The sequence below is a fragment of the Carcharodon carcharias genome, chromosome 16 (assembly GCF_017639515.1).
Source record: "Carcharodon carcharias isolate sCarCar2 chromosome 16, sCarCar2.pri, whole genome shotgun sequence".
Lineage (NCBI taxonomy): Eukaryota > Metazoa > Chordata > Chondrichthyes > Lamniformes > Lamnidae > Carcharodon > Carcharodon carcharias.
Genome location: NC_054482.1, coordinates 23661873 through 23685706, shown reverse-complemented (window position 1 = coordinate 23685706; position 23834 = coordinate 23661873). Strand labels below are relative to the sequence as shown.

The 23834-nt window shown below is 40.7% G+C and overlaps 1 protein-coding gene across 5 annotated transcripts in view; it reads left to right on the top strand.

The window, feature by feature from the left end:
- Positions 1-23449, top strand: part of rasal2 (RAS protein activator like 2) — a 411464-nt gene extending 388015 nt beyond the window's left edge. For 2 of the 5 annotated variants that reach the window (XM_041208224.1, XM_041208219.1), the window contains exons 13-19: positions 4020-4222; positions 6718-7594; positions 8935-9066; positions 11810-12012; positions 15517-15604; positions 19934-19964; positions 22045-23449. In XM_041208224.1, the coding sequence (XP_041064158.1) occupies positions 4020-4222; positions 6718-7594; positions 8935-9066; positions 11810-12012; positions 15517-15604; positions 19934-19964; positions 22045-22250 (1740 nt within the window). In that variant the 3' untranslated portion in view covers positions 22251-23449. The remainder of the gene's footprint in view (positions 1-4019; positions 4223-6717; positions 7595-8934; positions 9067-11809; positions 12013-15516; positions 15605-19933; positions 19965-22044) is intronic. The other 3 variants (XM_041208220.1, XM_041208222.1, XM_041208221.1) reach the window with 3 other exon arrangements.
- The last annotated feature ends 385 nt before the right edge of the window (positions 23450-23834 follow it).

The window sequence follows — 23834 nt, the reverse complement described above, 5'->3', positions numbered from 1 at the left end:
ACTGCGGCTAGGAATCGTGCGGCAATGAACTCGCCTCCTGACTCCCCAAAGCCTGTCTACCATCTACAAGGCACAAGTCAGGAGTGTGATGGAATATTGTTCACTTGCCTGGATGATTGCTGCTGCAACAACATTCAAGAAGCTTGACACCGTCCATGTTAAAGCAGCCACTGGATTGGCACCACATCCACAAACATTCACTCCGTCCACCACCGACATAGAGTGGCAGCAGTGTGTATCATTTACAAGATGCACTGCAGGAGGAACTCACCAAGGCTACTTAGGCAGCACCTTCCAAACTCACAACCACTGCCACCTAGAAGGACAAGGCAACAGATAGATGGGAACACCACAACTATAAGTTCCCCTCCAAGCCACTCATTACCCTGACTTGGAAATATATTTCTGTTCCTTAACTGTCACTGGATCAAAATTCTGGAACTTCTCCCTAACACCATTGTTGGTGTACCTACAGCTACATGGTGATTCAAGAAGGCAACTCACCACCGCCTTCTCAAGTGCAATTTGGAATGGGCAATAAATGCTGGCCTAGCCAGTAATGCCCACATCCCATGAATGAATTAAAAAAAAGAGGAATTCAGGAATCAGAGTTGCTAAGTACAGTTAGAGAGAGAAAGGCGGCAAGTATGGACCCTGGAGGATCAGCAAACTGGAAGGATTTGTACCCTCATCGTGAATAAAATTAAAAATGCCATTTTGAGTGTTAGTTTTAATATTTACACAGATGACACTTAGCTCTACCTCACTATCACTTCTCCAAACTCCTCTACTGTTGCTAAATTATCAGTTTTCTTGTATGGCATCCACTCCTGGATGAGAGCAGAAATTTTCTGCAATTAAATATTGGGAAAACTGAAGCCATTGTTTTTGATCCCCACTCCAAACTGCATCCCCTAGCAGCTATCTATGCTCCTGTCAACTGCCTGAGACTAAACAAAACTTTTCGCAATCTTGTGTTCATGTTTGACTCTGAAATGAGCTTCTGACCACACATTTATGCCATTGCCAAGATTGCCCATTTCTGCCTCTAACTTTGGCTGGAATTTTCCAGCCCCTCATGCTGGCGGGATCTTTCAGTCCTGCTGATGTGAATGGAGATTTCAATGGCGCGTCAGCTCCATCATGGGGGAACCCGCCGTGGGGCGCTGGAAAATTCCGGCCTTTGCCCCATCTCAGTTCATCTGCTGCTGAAACTCTCGATTGTACCTGTTAGCACTAGACTTGAATATTCCAATGTACTCTTGGCTGGCCTCCCACATTTCGCTCCATAAATCTTGAGGTCATTCAAATACTCTGTTGCCAATGCCTTAACTCACACCAAGTCCCATTCACCTATCACCCCTGTGCTCATTGACCTACTGACTGGCTTCCAGTTTAAAAAAATTTTAAATTCTCATCATCATTTTCAAATCCCTCTATGTTCTTGCACCCTCTATCTTTGTAAGATCCTCCATACCACAACCCTTCGAGATATCTGTACTCTTTTAATTCTGGCCTCTTGAGCAGCCCCAATTTGAATCGCTCCATCATTGGTGGCCGTGCCTTCAGCTGCCTAGACCCCAGGCTCTGGAATTCCCTCCCTATATCACTCTGCCTCTCTACCTCACTTTCTTCTTTTATGACACTCCTTAAATCCTACCGCTTTGACCAAGCTTTTTGACCAAGCAGTTGACCTAATATGTGACTTGGTGTCATATTTTGTTTTATAATGCTCCTGTGAAGTACCTTCAGGCGTTTATTACATTAAAGGTGCTATATAAACATAAATTGTTGTAGTTGGTTAGAAGTGGTCACTGAGCCCATATTGGATGCTGGAGTAGATAAGAACATGTTACTTGAAACCAGAGACCATTAGGTTTTGTTGAATGTATTTTTCTCAGTTATTTCGGAGTGAAATACTGATGCAGCTGATGATTCATTTACAGAAAGGGTACAAGGTAGGAGCTTTTGGTAGCCCGCCTTCAATGTTTTCACTCTTTTAATAATTAAAATTGCCCTTCCTTTACCTGTGAGAAGGCATTTGCCCTCCTACCCACAGAGTCAAAATCCAGAGCCCGCTACTTGTCGATGTTTTGTACAAAAATATGCACCTCAGCTAGACCATGATACATTAGAGACTTCAGGAAGCACCAGTGCTCATCAGCGTCTTGCCTTCAGAAGATTTGCCCTTTTCATCTGGTTCAAATCTTTTTTTAAGTTTTAAATAAGAATTCAAACTATTAAACCAAATCATATATCATGCATTCCAGTGCACAGAACAATGCATCATTGTGGCAAACTAATTGTTTAATAATGATTGTGAACCTGATGAACGAGATTTAATTTGACGTTTGTGACTGACTTTATTTATTGTTATGTCATACCTAGTTACCTAGTCACCAATTCCATGATTGTTCATCTGGTACTATTAATCAATTCTGTGCCATCATCAGCATCAGCAGAAAGTAAAATTAAATATGTTAATCTCCATGATTCAGCTGGCATCAGGGACCAACATTCTGTAGGTTCTGAGAATGCATGTCTGAGGCACTAAATCAAACATCTCTTTTATTAGCCTTTCACTGCTGTGCTTCCCAGAGACCGAGTAGCAGTACCCATTATTAACAATCAGCGTAGAGGGTCCAGTACAGTTTCACTATGTGATGGTTGAAATTAAACCGAAAGAAGTCCATTGAATCAATGTATAAAAATATCTTGGTAAATGCAGCAAATCCTTGAGACAATTGTGCTTGCCACATTTTTAGTGGGGAATTCCTCTCTCAGTTACTATTGTATTGCAGAACCTAGGTTCTTTCACCACACTCACAAATGGATATTCTCTTGCCTATTGGCCTGGTAGTAAGTAAGATCTGCAATCTGATGAGTGGAATTGGTTTGAGACAGGCACACAGTTTTTCACCTGATGTCCCTGTTGAAACAGTTCATTTCCACATCATGATTTCAGAGGAGCAGGAAGTTTGAGGGATAAAACTTGTTTTGATTTTCCTGTGACACAACAAAAATTATTTTAATTTATTTTTAGGCTGCATTTAAAAATCATTTCTTGCTTTTGTGATGTTTCAATTAAGTAAATGCATCATGTGTTATTGGACTGATCATGTGAACAAAGAAGGCCTGTAGCTCAGTCCCTCATCTGTGGGTCAGCTGGCTAATTTCTGCTAGGATGGTGGGGGAGTGCAATTGATCTCATTCCCTGAGTGATAGAGTAAATAATTGCTTACTCCTAGTTGTCACCAGAGATGGTCAAGAGATAGGGCTTATGGATTCATAGTCCAAGATGAGTTAGTGAGCAGAGAGGGTGATAAATTATCTAATGTAGCCTCAGCTGAACACATTCTGTTTTCCCTTGGTGACTTCTCGATGAAAGTGCAGAACTTTATAAGAGAAAACATGGAATGAAGATGTTTGAGTAAAAGTAGCATTTGTTGTTAAATTTCCAAAACAAATAATTTGTTTTTGTCTCCTACTATTGTGCTATATTTTATTGATGTAATTGAAAGTAAAAATTGAAATTAGAAACATTAAATTGATTTGTGATATTAAAATGGTTCTGCATGCATGAAGAGGTTGGGTTTACTTCCATTTTTCAGTCTCTTGCTCCTTTTCATGTGATCCTTCCCAACCACCCTTCCCTCCCTTCAGGTGGATGCTACCTTTCTGTTTAGTTGTTTTGTTTTGAAAAACCATTTAGATGTTTATTTTGCATGGCTTTGTATCTGAATGTTGTGGAACAGTTTGAAACCACATTAAGAAACATTAGTTTTGTTTCTAATTTATTTTATATCCCCTTTCTTTCCCATCCTTGCTCCCCCCCCCCCCCCACCCCATTTATCCCCTCTCCATTCATCCCCTCCCCATTCCTGCACCGTTTTTGTGTCCTTCTCCACCACGGTCATCATGGTTGTGTTGCTCTGCACTTCTGCATTCTGGTTCGCTTACATCAATCGTCATCCTCCACCCAATAAAATGTGGATGTTTCCGTGGCATTGTCCAACCAGGGTGAAAATTCATTTCTACAGGCGACAGTAGCGAAACTTGGCCCACTCCCACGCATCCTCAGCGATATCACCAAATCACTAACTAGTCCCACACCAATTCAGCAGCAGGTCCGGCGATTTGGGGACCACGTCAACTCATCCCCAAATGTGAGTGGCAGTGTGTCATCTGGACTGCAGCGGATATTCGAGGACCCCGGCGACAGGTAGGAATGGGTCATTTGGTGTCAGAATTTCCCTATTGGCATCCACACTGTGATGCAGCAGGCCCCTAGTTGAGAGGGGCTTGCTTGTCATCCCCAGAAAAATCTCTTTATTTTCTTGCAAATGGATTGTGAATCATTTGGCCCAGATTTGATGATGATAATGACGGTGAAACTGTCAGCATTTGCCTTCATTACTCTTTTGAAACTGAGAGCAACTTCTGGAGTCTGTAGATGCACAGTTAAACATGGAAATCCAGAAGTTGCTGTAGGTGATTCAGTGTTTCTCCATAATTAAAAACACCTGCAGACTATAATCAAGTAGAAATCACTGAGGCTTTTAAATGTCTTTAGTCTCAGTGTAAAGCGCATGAGAAAATTATATCTTGTTGAATGTGGTGTAATTGGACTTTTAATGGCATACCAGATTCATAATTACTGATGAACAGCCTCACTATTCCTGAAAAACTAATTTTATGTTTGTAGAATATCAAATTTCTTCGCTCTGATAAAATTTCACCTTATTTTTGATTAAAGTTTGTTTATGATGTTTTAGTTTCTATCTTAATTCCATGTGTATGTCCCAATTGTTTATTTTGCTTTCTGTAAAAGTTAATTAACAGTGAAGGATAATAGTTGCATCTTAATTCTTGGTTTGCTGTCTGAGAGAATACTTCAGTGTGATTGGCTGTTTACCTTGCTTGTTGCTGGATGTCTGGAGATCACCTTGACCTGGTGGCAGGTTCAAACTGACATGGGAAAGGGAGAATCTATGCTACAGAGATCGCTAGACTTTTGTGGGCATCTTTCGTCAAGGTCAGCAGCAAGTGCTGTTACTTTGCCACTGACTACAAATTCTGGGCCACAAATTCTCATTGAAGGAGACTCTACAATTGTGTCTGCCCCTAAATCTTAACTAGCCTTCAGCCAGTGCCAAATTTCATTGGGAGGAGGAGGCAGAAATAAAATATGCATTGTCTAAAACACCAGAAATAATTTGGGATTAGTTCAATATAGGTTAGTTTTTTTTTCAAAAAGAGATTTTTTCCCTTTTTAAATTTTTTTCTCTTATCAGATTGAGCTGCTGTTTCTGCATGTAAATGGCTATTTATATCTATTTTCTTAACTATGTTTCTCAGTACCTGCTGCAATTGCTGCGCAGTGATCGGGTAATGAGATCCAATGGTGGCCAAGGTGCCTGTTATCATTTCTCCCCAAGTTCTGATCGAAGTTTATTAACCTGAAACATTGACGCTGTGTTTGCCTCTCTACAGATGCTGCCTAATCTGTGTGTTTGCAGCATTTACTATTTTTACTTCTCATTCTGGTGCAGCTCACTTCCCAGTGGCTTATTCAGAACAGCAGTGATGAATTCATGGAAGCAGGTTAATTGCTTCTCTTCCCAGCCACAATTGCTTAGACCTTGCAGAGAGGACAATGGGGATAGTCTGGGGTTGTGCGGCATTGATGTGCATATGCCTTAAGAATGAATACCAATCAACACAACGTGTTGGACCACTACCAGGCAGTGCCTTGGAGAGATCATGCCTGTTATTTCCTCTTTCTCAGTAGTTTATAGTTTGGGGTTACCTAATGGAGTCCTTGTGCTTCCCAATAGAACAGTGTTGTCCAATATATTAGCCACTGGTGGCTAATTGGGAATCCAGATGTAGCTGATTGTAACTCTTTCGAGTACAAACACGTTTCCATCTGTTCCTATTCAGATGAAGTTACATTGTTTCATAGTTTGCCATTGTGAGATTTGAACTCTTGATCTTGGGGTTACAAGCCCAGTACCATAACCACTTGGCTATTTAGGCCAAGCTGTAGCTGATTGTATAACAAAAACAAAAACAGAATTACCTGGAAAAACTCAGCAGGTCGGCAGCATTCCTGATTTGCAAATAGACACTGTTATCAGACATGTGATCTCAATGCTCAATAGAAAGGCATACGCCTGTGTACTTTAACTTGTGTGTTTATTGATAACATAGTAAGGTGAAAAGCAGAGCGTGTGTATGTGTTTGATCATTTTGAGTAATTTATTCCTTGGATATTGAATGTAGTAGATATTTATGTAAATATCCATATGTGAAATGCACTTACTTTGCCCTACGTGGTTGGATTTAAGGATGTTTCTGCTAAAGTTAATGTATGTGGCTAAAAACAGTGCTGCAGCCCATCTGCTCTTGTCAGAGATTTATATTGGGCAACACCGCCATAGGAAAGCTAACTCAGTCAGAGCATCACTATGTGTCTGCCCTCAGCCCCCAATGACCTCTGACTTGCAAAGATGAAGGTACTGGCAGCTCTCCTACCTGCTTGGCTGTGAAGGCAGCAAAGTTTATTAAATGGGTCAAATACTCACTGCCTTGACTAGGGAATAACCAGTCATGTCTGGTATGAGTGAGTTGAGGAGTGGGGGAGAGAATAGAGATATTAATAAAAATGAGTTTAATCAGTATGGTGCACAAAAAAATAATTGTTTTTATTTCCAGTGATGTGCAGAAATTGCAGTCTCCAACTCAAGAGAATGTTGAAGCATTTTTCCACACTAAGCAGCACTTTCCAGGCCAACCGGCTTCAACACAGAGCGTGACTTACTCCGACAGGGATGAAGAAGAGTCCATCCTACATAATGGAAGGAGTGTATCACTTGTGGATCTGCAGACCACTGCAGTAACTCAAGCGACAAGTAGTGTTCCAGTTCTTCCCAGTGTGCCAGGACGGCATACTGGCAGCCAGGCTTCTGTCACACATACGGCAAGCATCAAGCAACTCCGAGAGGTACAGAGCGGGGCGCATAGTGCTCCTCAGATCCGCAGGCCTCTACATCCAGCTCTGAGCCAACAGAACAGCCTGCAACCTCTGTCTTTCCAAAACCCTGTTTACCAACTGAACAATCCGCCAACAGGAAGCAGTAAAGCTGGCATGGACTCTAGTTCTGAGAACCTAAGCTCCACAAGTTCCCGAAGCCACACCAATAGTGAGGAGCTTATCAGCAAACTGAGTGGCCCCAGCAATAGTAGCATTGAGGACTTTGCCAAACGCAGTGCATACAGTGATGATTACTCCAAACGAAACACCATGCCAGACAGGAGCAATCTTCCAGTGGCATTGCCTCGGCAGAATAGCATTGGGCATTCACAGCTCCGCAGGACAGAGTTGTCAGCTTCCAGCAGCCGAGTGAAAGCACCTCATTCATTACCACTTAGTGCATCGCAGAGAAGCACAGGTAGCATTTCAGGATTACCATCCACATCACCTGAGCCACCACAAACTGAAAACAGGTCACGGCAACCATCAACCTCATCAAAAGGGGAAAGTCCTGTGCCGAAAGTCCGAGCAGTACATAGACAGCAGCAGTCACAGCAGGTAAGGAATACTCTCCAGGCCATCGTGTGGTGCTGCAATCATACAAGGCTATAAGGTGGCTATTTATTTTGTACCCTCCTTCTCCTTTTCACTCTTCTAAAGCTAGTGGCACTTTCTGCTGGAGTGCAGTTTTGCAGATGCGATGGCCTTCAAATGCCTCTCCTAAACTGCCATGTTTCATTGTGAGGCTGAACAATCTGTGCTGATAGGCTGTTTGACAGCAAGTAACAGATACTGCCCTCAGCTGGTGTCTGAATGTGTATGTTTGGAATTACTTGGTAGCAACGAGGAGAGAGAATTTGACGATTTTCATTCCACAATGCTCGCTTTCTAATACTCTTATTCTGTTTCACACTCAGTCACTTTGACTCACTCTCGTTCTCTCTCACTCTGGAATGACTTGCATATTTGCTTTGAACATGGGCTTTCACATCAGGCCCCTGAATTAGAATCTACCCCAGACTAATGGGGTGAGAATTGGTTCTTGGTTAGTTACAAGGGTCCTATTTCAGTCAATCTTGGCCAGTTTTCACCTTGTTCATAATGGGTGTACACCCTGAACTTTCCACAACTTGATGCTGAGTTTGCAAATTTGACTCATTCATGGGGAAGTGGAAAAGTCACACTGGTGCTGTGGGGGTACTTATTTGAATATGAACTTGTGGCACAATGGGAGTGAGTTTTATTCTTCATTTAACCCTCACACATTGGTTTGAGAATGTAAAGAAAGCTTATTCCTTCCTAACGCATACACCTGGATTTTTCAACTAGAAGGCCACAAAATTTCCCCCCTCCCACAAAAGGTCCACATATGTTGAGTGAACATATCACTCAATATATTGAGCTGCACACTGGACTTGTAATTTGAATATTGCATTGCATTTGTCAGCAATTTTCCCCATGTTTTAGGGAGATGAGCATCTATCTCCCATAGCAGTTTCTATTGTAATATTCTGTTGCTGTTGTTTTTCAGCTGCAGTTGCCCTTGTAATCTGCATGCTGGCCACCACAGATCTGTGGAATTAGCTACACGTTTGCTATATTTCTTTGGCATTATTTACTTCATCTGAAATCGGTATGTAGCCCTTGTGTACAGACTAACAGAGAGAAAGAAAAGCTATACTCACTCCAGTGCTTGCTCCTGTTGATTGTGGTGGTGACTTTCTGGCAAGTCCCTGAAGAAGAGTCATATGGACTTGGAACGTTAACTCTGTTTCTCTCTCCACAGATGATGCCAGACCTGCTGAGTTTTTCCAGCATTTTCTGTTTTTATTTCAGATTTCCAGCATCTGCAGTATTTTGCTTTTATAAAAATTTATGTTCGTTGTCTGACTCTGCAGGTCCAGTCACCAGTGGAGACTGCCACCATGTCACCAGTTGAGAGGACAGCTGCTTGGGTTCTGAATAATGGACAGTACTTGGAAGATGATGAAACAGATCAAATCCGTGAGGAGAATAAACATGCAGAAAGGGTAGGTTTTAAAAAATGCTTACTTCTCTCCCAATTAGAGTCCAGGGACAAGGACACTATTTACTTAGCTAAGGTAAACATTTTGTATCTGGGGCTGAGGGAAGTAATCTGTACAATGAGGAAGATTAAAAAGTAGATGATTACTAATGCCCGAGATTTGCATCCTTTTTTCTATCATTGAAGTTTAGCAATAAATTGGTCTACTAATTAGACTGGGCTGTACTAAGATATCAATGTAATTTTAATTTATTACTTTAAATTGCACCTATCACCGGTGACAAGACCTGTAAGCACCCATCCTTCACATTATGTTGAACAGACCAAAATGCTGCCACCAGATATAACTCCAGTCTAGAAGGAAAGGATCTGGATTTGTACTGCTTTATGTTTCTCATAGTTCAAGTAGACAGCATGAAAATGTCACACACTTCGCATTTATATCATCTTGAAACCCCTAGTGGGAAAAAATTGCAACGAGATGGCTACATAAATATCTCACGTATCCATTAAATCCCCGTTGACAATACTGATTAGTTTCTGAAATGATTTTCTCTTTCACATTCCCCCAATAAAAAAGGCCTTGACATTTGTATGACATGATACCTTCTGTAGGATCTATGGGATGTTCTGTTTGGTCACAGTCTGCTGCAGCAGATTTTGAGTCTATGTGACAGATACTGCTCTTTTGTGTTGTACCCACAGTCAGAACTGCAGTTTTAAATAGGTATTGTTTACCGAAAACTGTCTAGGGCAGATTAAGATTTGAACGTGGTGAACCAGACGAGTAGTGTTTAGATCTGTAGTGAGGCGGTGCACTTTTGCTGAGTGGAAAACATTCCTTGCGAGATATGTACCACTTGATATTTAAATTTTTTACTCTAGCAAAAAACACATGGTGGTTTAAACCCAAGCTTGCCCATGAATCTTGATTGTGTTTCAGAATAACTGTTGGATTCAAAACCTGTTTCCATTTAGAGTATTGATTCAAAATTTGTCAATACCACTGGGTACGTTGTTTAATCTGCAGCACTCAAATCAGTTGGAGATGTTGAGATAAACTTAGAAAAAACTTTTGAAGGAAAACAATTTAATCAGTCATCCAAGTTAGTTCAAGAATAACAGCAGAGTATTTAATTAAGCTCTGCTATAGCAAAGATGTCTAAATTATGACCAGGGTTCAGATCCAGCCTGAACATAGCACTGGCATTCATCTGAATCCCTTTGATACAGCTCCCAGTTCCTCCCCTCTTGGTGCTGCTGCTGCTCCAAGTATTTGAATGCAGCTGCGTCCTCTGGGCAGAACTCTCATAATATCAGGAATTCTGACTAACAGTGTATGGTCATTTTCATTTGCAACAGCAGGAGGTAGGACTGAACAGTGGTGCTTGGGATGGCGAAGGAACTTGCAGCTACACAAGGAGCTTGCTAGGGGGAAATTTGATTTCAGGTGGGGTATGAATCAGAGGCACAGAGAATAGTACCGTTGTGAGGTGTGCAGGCTACATGTTAAAAACTAAATGGTATGCAACTACTAACAGCATTGGCTGAGATGTGCTGAGAATGGACCAGAATTTCTCAAACTTTCCACATCAGGCTGGCTCAGAAGCATCGTCATAATTACTCCCCTGCTATAGCAGAATTTAAAACAATAAGTAAAAAATAAAATACTGCAAGGCTGGAAATCTGAAGCAAAATAGGAAAATGTTGGAAACATGCAGCAGCTCAGGAAACATTTGTTGTGCAAAAAGGAAAAAAAAGTAGTGTTTCAGGTTTTTAAACCCTTTATCAAAACTTGTTCAAGAAGAACATTGGTATATTTCAAACAATTAAACACTCAATTCTCTTTGAGCGGCTCATTGTCTGATCTTAAGCAGAGTTATCTCTTTTCTGAGAAATAAGTTAAGTGTTGCATTGAGCACATGGGAACACCTCCACATGCAAATTCCCACCTGAGCCACACACCATCCTGACTTGTAACTATGTCACCATTCCTTCATTGTTTCTGGGTCAGAAACCTTGGACTCCCTCCCTATAGGAAGTGCTGTTATAACAGCACTGTGGGTATGCCTACACCACATGGACTGCAGCATTTTAAAAAGGTGGCTCACCACCAACTTCTCAAAAGCAATTAGGGATGGGCAACAAATGTTGGCTTTGTTCGCAATGCTCATATCCCATGAATGGATTAAAAAAAGCACACCTCATGATATTGGCAAATTCTGAATCAATAATGTAAATGCCCTTTTGCGTACTACAAAATCAAGTTTGGGGACCTTGTGCTATAAAGTTAGCTTAATTAGGACAGCTGGATGACAGTGACGCTCCTGTGTGTTGGCCCATCAATTTTAGAATGTACTTTTGCACAAACAATATCTCATGGTGAGCTTCTCATCTTGCTTTCAACATGAGAAACAAAATTGAAAGAAGAAAATTCCCAAGGGAGGAGCTGTAAAATCAAACAGCAGTTTGCCTCCCACCACCTTCATGCACCACACAATGACCAAGCTAAGAACTCTATTTTGTTTTCTCTTCCACTTCAGTTTTCCCCATGCAATATTTCCTGACACCTGGCATTTAGGTAAAATTCACTCAACCTTTGGAAACTTTTTGCATAATTATTGTATTATCTGGAGATTGATGTAATTTTGTAACGGGCTTTGATTTGCCCGTTGAATAACTGGGATTAAAGAAGCTGCATCTTTGTTGCCTTATGCTGAGATGGTTCCCACTGATTTCCCTGACAGTATGAACAGGAGATTGCAAAGCTGAAGGATCGGCTGAAGGTATCAAGTAGGAGGCTGGAGGAGTATGAGCGCCGCTTGCTTGCCCAGGAGCAGCAGATGCAGAAGCTCCTGCTTGAGTACAAGTCCAGGCTAGAAGACAGTGAGGATAGGCTACGAAGGCAGCAGGAGGAGAAGGACAGCCAGATGAAAACAATCATCAGCAGGTCAGTCATACTACAGGTTGTTGGAGTAACAAGTCCTCATCCAATTCAATAAGAAAACATTTTCAAAAAACTTACTTCTCTAGGTCTTGAGCAATAAGTCTAACAAACTTTCACATGTCAAGTCAAAAGTCTGGTGTATGATTTGTGGTCCACAACACTGTTGTCATATTCAAATAAAAACATAACAGCAATAAAATTATCTATGATGATGAACAGTAACCAAGCCTTCAGAATTTAGGACATTAATATTCGGATCATGTCTAATTTCCTGACTGGATATTGCCTTTTTATTGCAAGAGATTGCATACCTTAGCTGGTAATTTACTGGTGCAGGTCATAGTCATTATGACACAGAAGGAGGCCATTCAGCACATTGAATTACTGCTGGCCTTCTGTAATGCAGTCCAGTCAGTCTCATTCCACTGCTTTATCTTCATATCTCTGCAAGTTTATTTTCCTCAAATGTTCATCCAATTTTCTTTTGGATCATCTCCATTCCCCAACCCTCATCGGCAGTGAGACCCAGGTCTTTACCACTTGCTGCATAAAAAAGATTCTTCATCATATTCCCCTGCCTCTCTTGCCCAAATCCATGTCCCCTGGTCCTTGTACCATCAGCTAATGGCAACAATTCTTTTTTAAACCTGTCTAAACCTGTCATAATCTTGTGCACCCCCATCAAATTTCCCTTAAACCCCATTTGTTTCAAGGAAAACAACCCCAGCTCTCTAGCCTAACTAAAATTCCTCATCCCTGGAACCATTCTGGTAAATCTCCTCCATCAAGGATCTTCACATCCTTCCTAAAGTCTGTTGAGCAGAACTGGACACAACACTCTAGTTGTGGCGTAACCAGAGTTTTCTAAATGTTCAGCATAACTTTCCTACTTTTATACTCCATACTTCTATTTATGAAGCCCAAGATCCCAAATTGCTTTGCTAACCACTCTCTCAATATGTCTTGCCGCCTTCAAAGATGTATGCACACAGCTCCTTCTGTTCCTCCACACTCTTTAGAACTGAGCCATTGAGAATATATTATTTCTCCTTAGCCCGACAGCCAAAATGCATCACCTTGCACTTCTCGGTATTAAATTCCTTCTGCCATTCCTTGTCTTAAATTCCTTGTCTGCCCATTCTGCTAGCCTGCAGTTGATTGATATCATCCTTGGTATTTGCCACACTTCCAAGTTTGGTATCATCAGCAAATTGTGAAATTTTACTCTATATTCCTTTATCCATATCTAAAAACAGAGCTTCTATCTTTTACTCTTGGAGAACACCACTCTCTATCATCCTCCAATCTGAAAAACACCCATTTACTATGACTCACTGTTTTCTGACCTTAAGCCAATTTTTCTCTCCAAGCTGATAATGACCCACCTATTGCACGAGCCTCAATTTTGCTAACCAGCCTTTTATGTGGTACTTTGTGAAACATTTTCCATGTAGACAACATCCACTGCATTCCCTTCATAACCTTCTCTGTTACTGCTTCAGAAGATTCAATTAAACCAGTCAAGCAAGATCTGCCTTCACAAATTTGTGCTGGTTCTCCTTAATTAACTCAAACTCCTCCAAGTGCTTGTTGATTTTTTTTCATTCCCAATTATTGCTTCTAAAACCTTATCCACCACTGATGTTAAACTAACTGGCCTCCAGTTCCTAAGAATGTCCTTGCATCCTTTCTTGAACAAGGGTGTCACATTTGCCACTCTCCAATCCCCTGGCCCTTCCTCTGTATCTTAGGAAGATTGGAAGATTGTGCAAAGTGTTTGCGCTTTCTCCATCCCCACTTACTTTAGCAACCTGGGATGCAAGCCTTCTGGACCAGATATATATATATGTATGTATATATATATATGTATATAAATATATATATATATATATATATGTTTATTTCATATCCACTATAAGCATGGTCAGCTTTCCCAATACATCCTGCTTATCAGTTTTCACCCCATCCATTACATCTGCCATCTCTGCTTCTATAAATATTTTGTCAGCATCTTATTCTCCATTCTACTCAAACATTATCACAATAGCCAAGTACTAAGTTATATCACTCACTGTGCCTTTAGATTTCTGGCAGTTTAAGGAAGACTCCTCCATCACCTTTACCCTTGCTGATCTACATTGACTCCTGGTACCCTAAAGCCTCAACGTTAAAATTCTCATCCTTCTGTTTTAGCCCCTTCATAGCCTTGCCCCTTCATATCTTTGTAATCTCCTCCAGCACAACAGTACACCTCCCCTTTACATTCTGCAAAACTCTCTATTCCTCCGTCTCTAGTCTTTTGTGCATTACCGCTTCCCTTCATCAGCATTGATGACTACGTCTTCTGCTACCTAGGCCCCCATACTCTAGAATTTTTCCCCAAATCCCTCCTCTGCTCCATTAGTCCTTTACTTCATATTAATCTTTTGGTTACCCTTCCTAATCTTTCCTTTGATTTGGTGTCCCCTTTCTCCATACTTCTTTACAGTGTGCCTTGTATCATTTTTCTATTGAAGGCGCAATATAAATGCGAATTATTGTTGGCACATTGTCAGATCATGACATTACCAATTTGACCTTTAATTTTTTTAGTATTATTTCTTGATTTACCATAGGGCTGATTGATAGGCTATGGTTGAATGGTGGGTTCTTAAAGCATTTTGATTTAGTGCAGGACTGTTGTGTTTTTGTTTTCTGAGAAAAAGGAGTAAGTGACAACTTAACTTACACCAGAATTCTGTACTTTAATGAGAATAGAAGAATGCAGTAATTTGAAGAGTGAGGCGCACATCAAATACCTATTGCGGGGATAGAGACACTTACAGTTTCTATTTGCTGCCTTTAGAATGCTTTGTGACTAAATCAAGACCAACATGGCAGCAACTCCTTGCATAGGCCTGATTTATATTGGTGTCAATTCCAAATGTAATTGAAGCTAGGAGAAGGCATGTGGGGGGAAATAACTCCTATTTTCTGTTGAAACTGAGTTCCTGATCTTTGTTGCAACCTGCAGATACACCAGCAAGTTCACACTGACATCTTTTAAATGCCCAGACTGCAGGAATTGCTATAAAAGTTCCGGGGCATTGACATACCATCAACATGTTCACACTGAGGTGAGACCGTTCAGGTGCTCTCTCTGCAGAATTGGGTTCAGTCAATTATCTGATTCTCTGTACACCACACACTCAACTAGAGAGAGGCTATACTGCATGTGGAGGGACACAACTGCACAAGGAAAGAAGAATTAGAGACACTTCCAATAGTCAGATCAAAATAGCATCAATGGAATCACATGGACAGTGTTCAGTCACTGACCTGGATTACACAGATTTCTGAAGGAACTTGGGGGTAGATAATAAATCAATTCCAGTTTGGAATGAAAACAATAGTGTCGTCACCACTGGTAAAATGTACCCTGTTATAAGTAGCTGCCACTTGCTGTAATGTACAGCTTCCTTCTGGGATTTGCGTCCTCACACTTTACTCCTCTTCTCTGGTTTACAGATTGATGGCAGTGGAAGAAGAGCTGAAGAAAGACCACTCAGAAATGCAGGCAGTGATTGATGCCAAACAGAAGATTATTGAAGCCCAGGTGAGTGTGTGTCAACGCTCAGACTTCTGATTTGTTAATGAAGATTTCAACTTTCTCATTTCATTTTAGGTGAGTTATCAAATTAGAAACAAAGATTTTGTAAATTTTGATTTAAGACAGTCCTCCTGGGTAGATTTTCAACAAAATGTGTCTTTTTTTTTATCGGTTGTTGAGGATAAGGGCAATTCCGGAAAAGTTAAAACAATTGGTTTAGAAAACCAATGATTAATGATTTTTGGGAGCTGATGGCGTGCAGTCAGAGAGGCTGCTGAAGGTCGAAAAGGGTAAGTTACCAACAAGGAGAAGAAAAGCAGAATGTTATGAAAAACTGAGTACCATTAGGAAATCCATGACGACATCGTGCAAACTCTGAAGCTGTCAAGGCTGCTTCTGTGAAGTCAGCAGAACCACTGACTACCACAAGAAACTAAATTCCAAAATCTCTGCTCCCTGTTAGCTTGGTTGCCTACAGCCATCCTTGACCATATGTACCCCAGAATGTTGCCCATATCTTATCTGACTAAGCCCATCAGACTCAGCGTTATGATGGATGTGCTGTAATTTGCTGTATAGCTCTGTAGTGGAGAGTGGAAAAGTCAACCAGGGTTCCCTCCCTTGATCAGTGTTTAGTGAATTCCACTGGGAAGTATATGTAACAGTTCCCTTCCTAACAGCACTGTGGATAAACCTTTACTAGATGGACCACAGCGGTTCAAGAAGGCAGCTCACTGCCACTTTCTCGAGGGCAATTAGGGATGAGCAGCAAACTCACTTCCCGTGAAAGAATTTTTTAAGAAGTATCAAAAGGGAACAGATTCAGCCTTAATTAGTTGTAATGTCTCGAAAAATAGCCTGCTGAAGATAATGATCATTTTAGTGAACCTCTGGTTTGCAGGAAGATACTTTGTCTGAGCCAGAAAAGGAGGGAATTTGGATTAGGACAAGGTAACTATCCTCCAATTTCTGCTGGAGTGAAGAAGCAGCATTTAGAAAGATCCATAAGGGTCAAACCCAACAAGAACAGCTTGCAATTATACAACACCTTTAACATAGTAAAATCTCCCAAGGCACTTTTCAGGAATGTTATTAAACAAAACATAATAAAATATTAGGGCAGATGAAAGAGTTTTTAAGGATTGTTTTGAAGGAGGAAAAAGTAGTAGAGGTGGAGAGGTTTAGGGAGGGAATTCCAGAGCTTAGGGTGTCAGCAGCTGAAGGCACAGCTGCCAATGTGGAACAAGTAAAACTAAGAATGTGCAAGAGGCCAGAATTGGAAGAGTGCTGACACCTCTGTGGATTGTTGGCGATTCCAGAGATAAGGTGGGGTGAGGCCATGGAGGGATTTGAAAATCAAGGCAATACACAATCAGGAACCAATGTAGGTCAGCAAGCACAGGGAGCGATGGATAAACAAGAATTGGAGCAAGTTAGGATATGGGCAGCAGAATTTTGGATGAACTGAAGTTTATGGAGGGTGGAAGATGGGAGGCAGGCTAGGACACCATTGGAATTAGTCAAGGCTAGAGGTAACAAAGACACGGATGAAGATTTCAGCAGCTGTTCAGCTTATAGTTAGGCATTGTTATAGAGGTGGAAGAAGGCAGTGTCCCACCTTCCATAACTTAAGCTCATTCAAAATTCCGCTGTGTGTATCCTAACTCACACCAAGTCCCACTCACCTATCACTTCTGTGCTTGCTGACCTATATCAGTTCCCAATTGAGCCACTCTTTGATTTTGAAACTCTAGTCCTTATTTTCTATTCCCTCCCTTATCTCTGTCCTTCGTTACTCTGTAACCTCTGTGAGATCTCTGCGTTCTTCAATTCTGCCTCTTGCATATCCCCAATTTTAAGCTGCCATGGCCCTAAGCTTCGGAATTCCCTCCCCAAACCATCTCCACCTCTCTACACCTCTCTTTCTTACTTTAAGATGAACCTTAAAACCCAACCCTTTTTTCTGCTCTGATATTTCCTTACATGGCTTGATATTGGATTTTTTTTTGGTAAGGCTGCTGTGAAGCAGCTTGGGCTGTTTTACTCTTTATGGTGCAGTATAACTGCATGTTGTTGTGTTTAATGCACATGTATCCTTCTAAAGATTGTTTTTCCTCGCCAGCAGACATTGGTGGCTATTTAACACAAATACAGAAAATGCTGGAAAAACTCAGCAGCTCTAACAGCTGCTGTTAGACCTGCTGGGTTTTTCTAGCATTTTCTGTTTTTGTTTTAGATTTCCAGCATCTGCAGTATTTTGCTTTTATCTTGGTGGATATTTAACCCTGTTCAAATCCAGTTTTCTCACCCCACTCCACTTCTTCTGACCTATACCAAGCATTGTCCTACAGAGTTCATCTTAGGAATGTTACCAAGATTGTGAGGTATTTGCTTCAGGCTCACAGTTGCCAGAGAGAGGGATGGAGTCGGCTAGGCAACAGATGTACGGTGAGGACCAAAGACAATGACTTCAAAGACAATGACTTCTGTCCTCCCAGTATTTACCCAGATGTAATAACTAAATTTGCATCTGGCACAGATTTATTGTAAAACAGTACAATTCCAGTGGGATCGATTACTAACTTGATATGTTGTGCATGTACTGTTTAAATTTCAGCATTTAACCACACTATGCATTGAGCTGTGGTTTTAGAAACACAAATGCCACCTACTGGTCATCTCTTGAAGTGCAAGAGAGGGCTTCTGCAATGTTAAATAAATCCCTGCAAAATCAAAGTAAGAACACGCATTAAAAGGGAAGCAATGTGAAAGGTTTAAACATTTAAACTGAAATACAAAGAAGGGCAGGAGAAGACTAAATGATCCATTCAGCTTTACACCCAGACATGGTGCAGCCAACATGCCCCCAGCCCTAGAAAGCGAAAATAGCTAAGGCTAATTTAGGAAATAACTCTGAGCTTTGAGCTTTCTCTCCAATCCTGGGAGAGAGGCAAGAAAGCGCTAGGCACCTGGCAGCTGAAATTAAATGTTACAGAGACCTTTGCACCTGTCTACTCCTGCAACCAGAGATGTTCTTGTTTCTCAGGGACTCGTCCAGCTGTCCTTTGAAGAACTGTACTGAATCCATAAATAAGCTCCCTCAAGCTGCAACAGCAGTTCTCCCTGAATAAGGATAGTGTACAATCCGTCTCAGGGAGATGAGGGAAAAAAGTAAACTGGTTCACAGCCAGTCTGGTCTCTCTTAGATAGTAACGTTAACCAATTGCTGCCTGGTTTTAGTGCACTTTTTAGTTCCCATGTTTCAATTTATCATAAGGAAAATGTAAAAAAAAAAATCGGTTTTCTTAATTGTTCTATTGCCTTTTTATCGCTGAAATTTTGTGCTCCATAAATGTCTGATTTCTTGAATCACCATCCAGTGCTGTTTCAGTTTCAGGCTTGTGTCTTCATCTTCATTTTTTAGCTGGCACTTTAGAAGCTTGGTCTTCATTTTCCTATTTTTTGATCTCTCAAATTTTTTTTAACAACTACCTTCATTCTTCATTGTTGTGACAAGAACAGCAAAAATCTGCAGCCCAAGAACACAGAACCTCAACTGGACTGCAGAAAATGTAGACCAATAGGGAACATGCCAAGTTAGATTGGATGTTCTTTTATAAGATTATTTTCACAGTTCAAGTAGTTCTAGGTGCAGATTAACTAATCAGAGATATTAGATAGTCGAACAACCTCTGAATGTCAGACATTTCAGAGCTATGTACTAAAATATCACTTAACAGCTGACGACAATGATGAGACAAAGAGGATGAAGAGAGGAAGAAAATTTTAGTCATTGCCACAGCTGCTCTGGGCTGTGGAAACTTCCATAATCCTGGTCTATCTCTGTCTCTAATTTTGACCTCACTTCATTTCCTGCTCCCTCTGATTTCTCTTTACATTCTCTCTTGAATTTTTATCTTTTTCTCTTCTCTTTCTAATTTACTTTCTCTTGATCTCTCCTCCATTGTTCTTCCTTCTCATTTCCTCCTTTCCTCCCATCCCCAACAATCCGTCTTTCCCTCAGCGGCCCAGCTGAGAACTGGCACAGCTCCTTAGATGAGATTAAGGTGAGCCTCCAGGGCCTGACTGGGAGGTTACATAGTCAACATGAATATACTTACACACCCATCATGTTTTAATATTTGGAATGCATGATAGCTACAATGACACGACCTTTGGCCACCATCATTTTTTTGGTAGCCATTTATGTAATATTGCATGAAGATGTGCTTTTTCCCTCAATTTTGTATTTGTCACAAAAGAAACGCTGTCTCTTCAGAAAGTAGCTAAGGTTGCCGAATACTGCCCGTGACATGTTCACTGTATTGGTTACAGGTCAATTGTGAGGATGGGATGAGCATAACAGGCAAGTAAGATTCCGTTTCCTAGCAAAGCAGTTCATAGAGATGAGAAAAAGCCATTGGTCCCTCCCCCTCTCTCTAGCTAGCATTGTGCGGGCTTGTTGTTGCACGTTCTAACTGCATAATTATTTTCTTTTTACCCCACTGCAAACATCAACATCACTTTTTTAAAAAATAAACAATGAACAAAACAGTGAAATTTCAAAGGTGCAAAACTAAGCAACACTGCATGAGTGGCTAGTTAGATAATGAGCACCAAGCATTATGCCATTTTGTACAGCTATATTACTGAAAGGGAAGACCTTCAGGGCTCTGCTAAACCCACAACAAATTTGAAAAGAAATGCACTACTTTTCCTTCCTTTTTTGCCAGTTTCTTCTTAGTCTCTCTCTATCTTTGGAAAGCAGTGGCTCAGTTTGCATTGACGTTCTCTGGCAGCATCTCCAACCACATGGCCATTTGTCACATAGGTGGAGTCCATTGGATGGCAGCGTTCAGCTCAGTTTTGGCAGGACGTGACAGCCAAGCTGAATTCTGTCTTCAACTGATACGCACACAAGTACTTTCCAGTTGAGCCCCTGGATACCCATGAGGAATGGGGGACTATCGGTGAGAAGAGATAACTCACCACAAAGCAGCAAACCCAGGACCCTCCTGGCCTATACAGCTCAATTCCACATTGTACTATGTATTTGTCCACTGTATCAATTGAGGTGTCCCACTAATTTCATGGGGAAAAAATTAAACTCTCCAAAGATTTAGTACTGCATCTAATTTTTCAGTTCCAAGATTCTAATTGTTTGCAATTGAATTAACTTCCGCCTGCATTTAGTTTCCTCTGTATGAAATTAGTAATACACTAATCTGTGATAGCCCTACTGTTTTGTCACTCTTGTAAAGGTTTATCACTGGAAGCCTTTAGGTTCAACCCCAAGTTTGTGTTGAGTCAGCTGATCTCAGCCAGGGTGACAGTAAAAGCACCATGTTCTGCCTCAGAACTGTTGATTTGGGGATGGTAAAATCAGCCTGAGTTTCCTGCTCCTAATAACTATCTAGTGCCGCCTACTGATTCTAGTTAATTGTGGTGTTCCCTGAGGTCAAATAACCTGCCAACATTGACTGTATGCCATGGGGATGAATAAAGAAAATTTAAGTTAAAATAAAAGTTCATTTTCTGCCAAATGCATATTTTTATAAGGATTTTATTTTAGTGAACTTAACAGCTTTTGAAAAGTTGTCCTTTTCAAAAGTGTTTAGATGCTAATCGTATGATGTGCTTGGAAGGCAGTGTGATCTGATCCAACTATGAATAGCTATTCTTTTCTAGTCTAATAAAAGAAAGCTGAACACATCATACAAAGGGAATACTGAACCAACAGCACTTCATTTTAAACGGAGGGGTCCTTTCCACTCATGAGAAAGAGGATCTTCTTTGGTCATTGATAACTGTTGCTTCATTCTTCTCACCACCAATTAGGTGTCCTTTCTCCCAAATTAGCATCACCTTTTCACCCTCCCCATATTAGGGGTGTGTTTGAAAAGCTGTGACCTATACCAATTTCTCCCAATAACAAAAATATTGTTTTCCGATATGCTGCTATGAAAATAAAATGCAGTGTTAATACAGCCCCCCGTGAACTTGGAGTGTAAGAAAACACCTTTGCTGTCTTTGGAAGTTTTGCAAAGATAGCATATTATGAAGGAGGATTGTTTGACATGAGCTTTCTGTTGGTGAGGGAGCAAAATACATTTAGATTGTGTTCCTACTGGAGTCTGCTGTGCTTCTGCTGGTACAAATGAAACTTAAGTGCAAAAGAAAAGCCCCTGATCCATTGCAACAGTCCGCAGTTGGGTTGGAGTTGGATCAGAGGATTTTTTCAGGCCTTTGTTAGACTCCAGCTTTGGCCGCTTCCCTCCTCCTTTCTCAATGTGTTTTGTCCTTGCCCTGCTGATAATCTCAGACAACGGTTTGGCTATTTATTTTATTTTTGTACTATTAAAAACCATCCACACACACCATTGTCAAGAGAAATTCATCCTCATCCCTCAGCATCCCATATCTGACTTGCTTTGCTTTTCTCTCAGGAAAAACGAATTGTCTCCTTGGACTCTGCCAACTCTCGGCTGATGAATGCTCTAACACAGGTCAAGGAACGTTACAGCATGCAAACTCGGAATGGGATCTCTCCCACCAACCCCACCAAACTGTCAATAACGGAGAACGGGGAGTTCAAGAACAGCAGCTGTTGAGTGGGAATCCGGATGTTTCTGACCAGATGCACATGGACTGAGCTTTCTGAATTCACTCTTGAAGAGTTGTTCACAAGTGCTGCTAGGACTGTTTTTTCATGCTTCAGATCATGAGAGATTATTCACAGGACAATATCATCATTGTGCACTCTGCAAAAGTCTTACTCCTCTGTGGAGAACTGTATGAACATGTACAGAAATGAACTGTAAGATTGTATTGGGGTAAATAATTACTTGTAGAATTTAAAGTAACTTTTTAATTATATCTGTTAGAATTTCTGCTCTGGAAGATCTTGTAAAAGAAAGAGTAGAAAATGGAACAGTTATTTTACAAGAAGTGGAATTTTCAAGTGTTGTTTAATTTAGAGTTTAAATTCTCTGGCTAGAGGGTGTATATATCTAAATGAGAAGCACATAGAATGGAGGTAGTCTGTATAAATGGTAGGAGTATCTAAAGAGACTGGGACTTGGATTGTTGTATTGCAGGTTGGTTACGTTCACGGTATAACATGCTGTATTAATTGAGTTCCCAATTTTGCAAGTGAGATTTTATGTGGCTGAAGAATCTGACTTGAACAAAGCAAGCTATAAATCACATTATCTTAGAAATGATTCTGTTTTTAACTCACACTTTTATCAAGTTGAACAATATTCATCAACATGACCATTGAAGAAATGTTTCAAAAAAACTTTTATTTTACCAAACTAGTTTACTGTACATAATAAGAAGCTGCCTTGAGTGTGTTTGTGTGTGTGTGTGTATGTGTGAGAAGGAGAAAGAGAGATGACCAGTTTCTGTGGTTATACAAAAGGTGGTTTCCTAAAAAAAAGCAAGTGAATGTTGGAAAATGATGATACTGCCGTACTGGACAAAGGGAACAGTAGTAATGCAGAGCACGAACTTCAAGCACGCTTTTCTTTCTTAAACCCATTCATTTCCTGCATGAATCTCCCTGTTTTAACTCAAAGCATCTTATAACTTTATTAGAGTAACATTTTGCCAAATTCGTACCTAACTAACCAATTCGAATGTCTACCAGAGCTGTTTTGTAGGAATGTTAAAGCTGAAATGTTGCCCTTCCCCTCCCTCTAACTGCGTTCAGATTTCCAGCGATTTCCGCTGTTGCTTTCGTTTATTAAAGGTGTGAAGATTGTGGGTTTAGTCCCAAACCATTGACTCACTTTTGATGAGACCTGTTGGAATGGGATAAAGAAAATAAAATATTGTGCAAAAATGAAATTGGAGACATTTTTTCTCTTTTGAGTATCTGTGCTTCTGACATGTGAGTCAACAAGGAACGGGGGATCTGAACAAGGGTCAACATAGAGCAAGCTGAATGTGATCAAAAACCTGTTTTTGTTCTGACCAAATGACCAATGTCCTTACTTCACATCTAACTAATTACTTCCCCCAGATTTCTCTCAGCAAGGCATCCATACACTCTGAAATATTATTAGAAACCCAACTAGCCAATGCAAGCTAGAACCATTCTGTCAAAATATTAAAGCTGACATGTTGCACCTCCCTTGATAGATTTTTGGAAGTCCCTGGGACTTCCTTGAAGACTCCCTTAATATTGAATCCTCAACATATCCTAGTACGTGGTCACTTAATTAAGATTTTA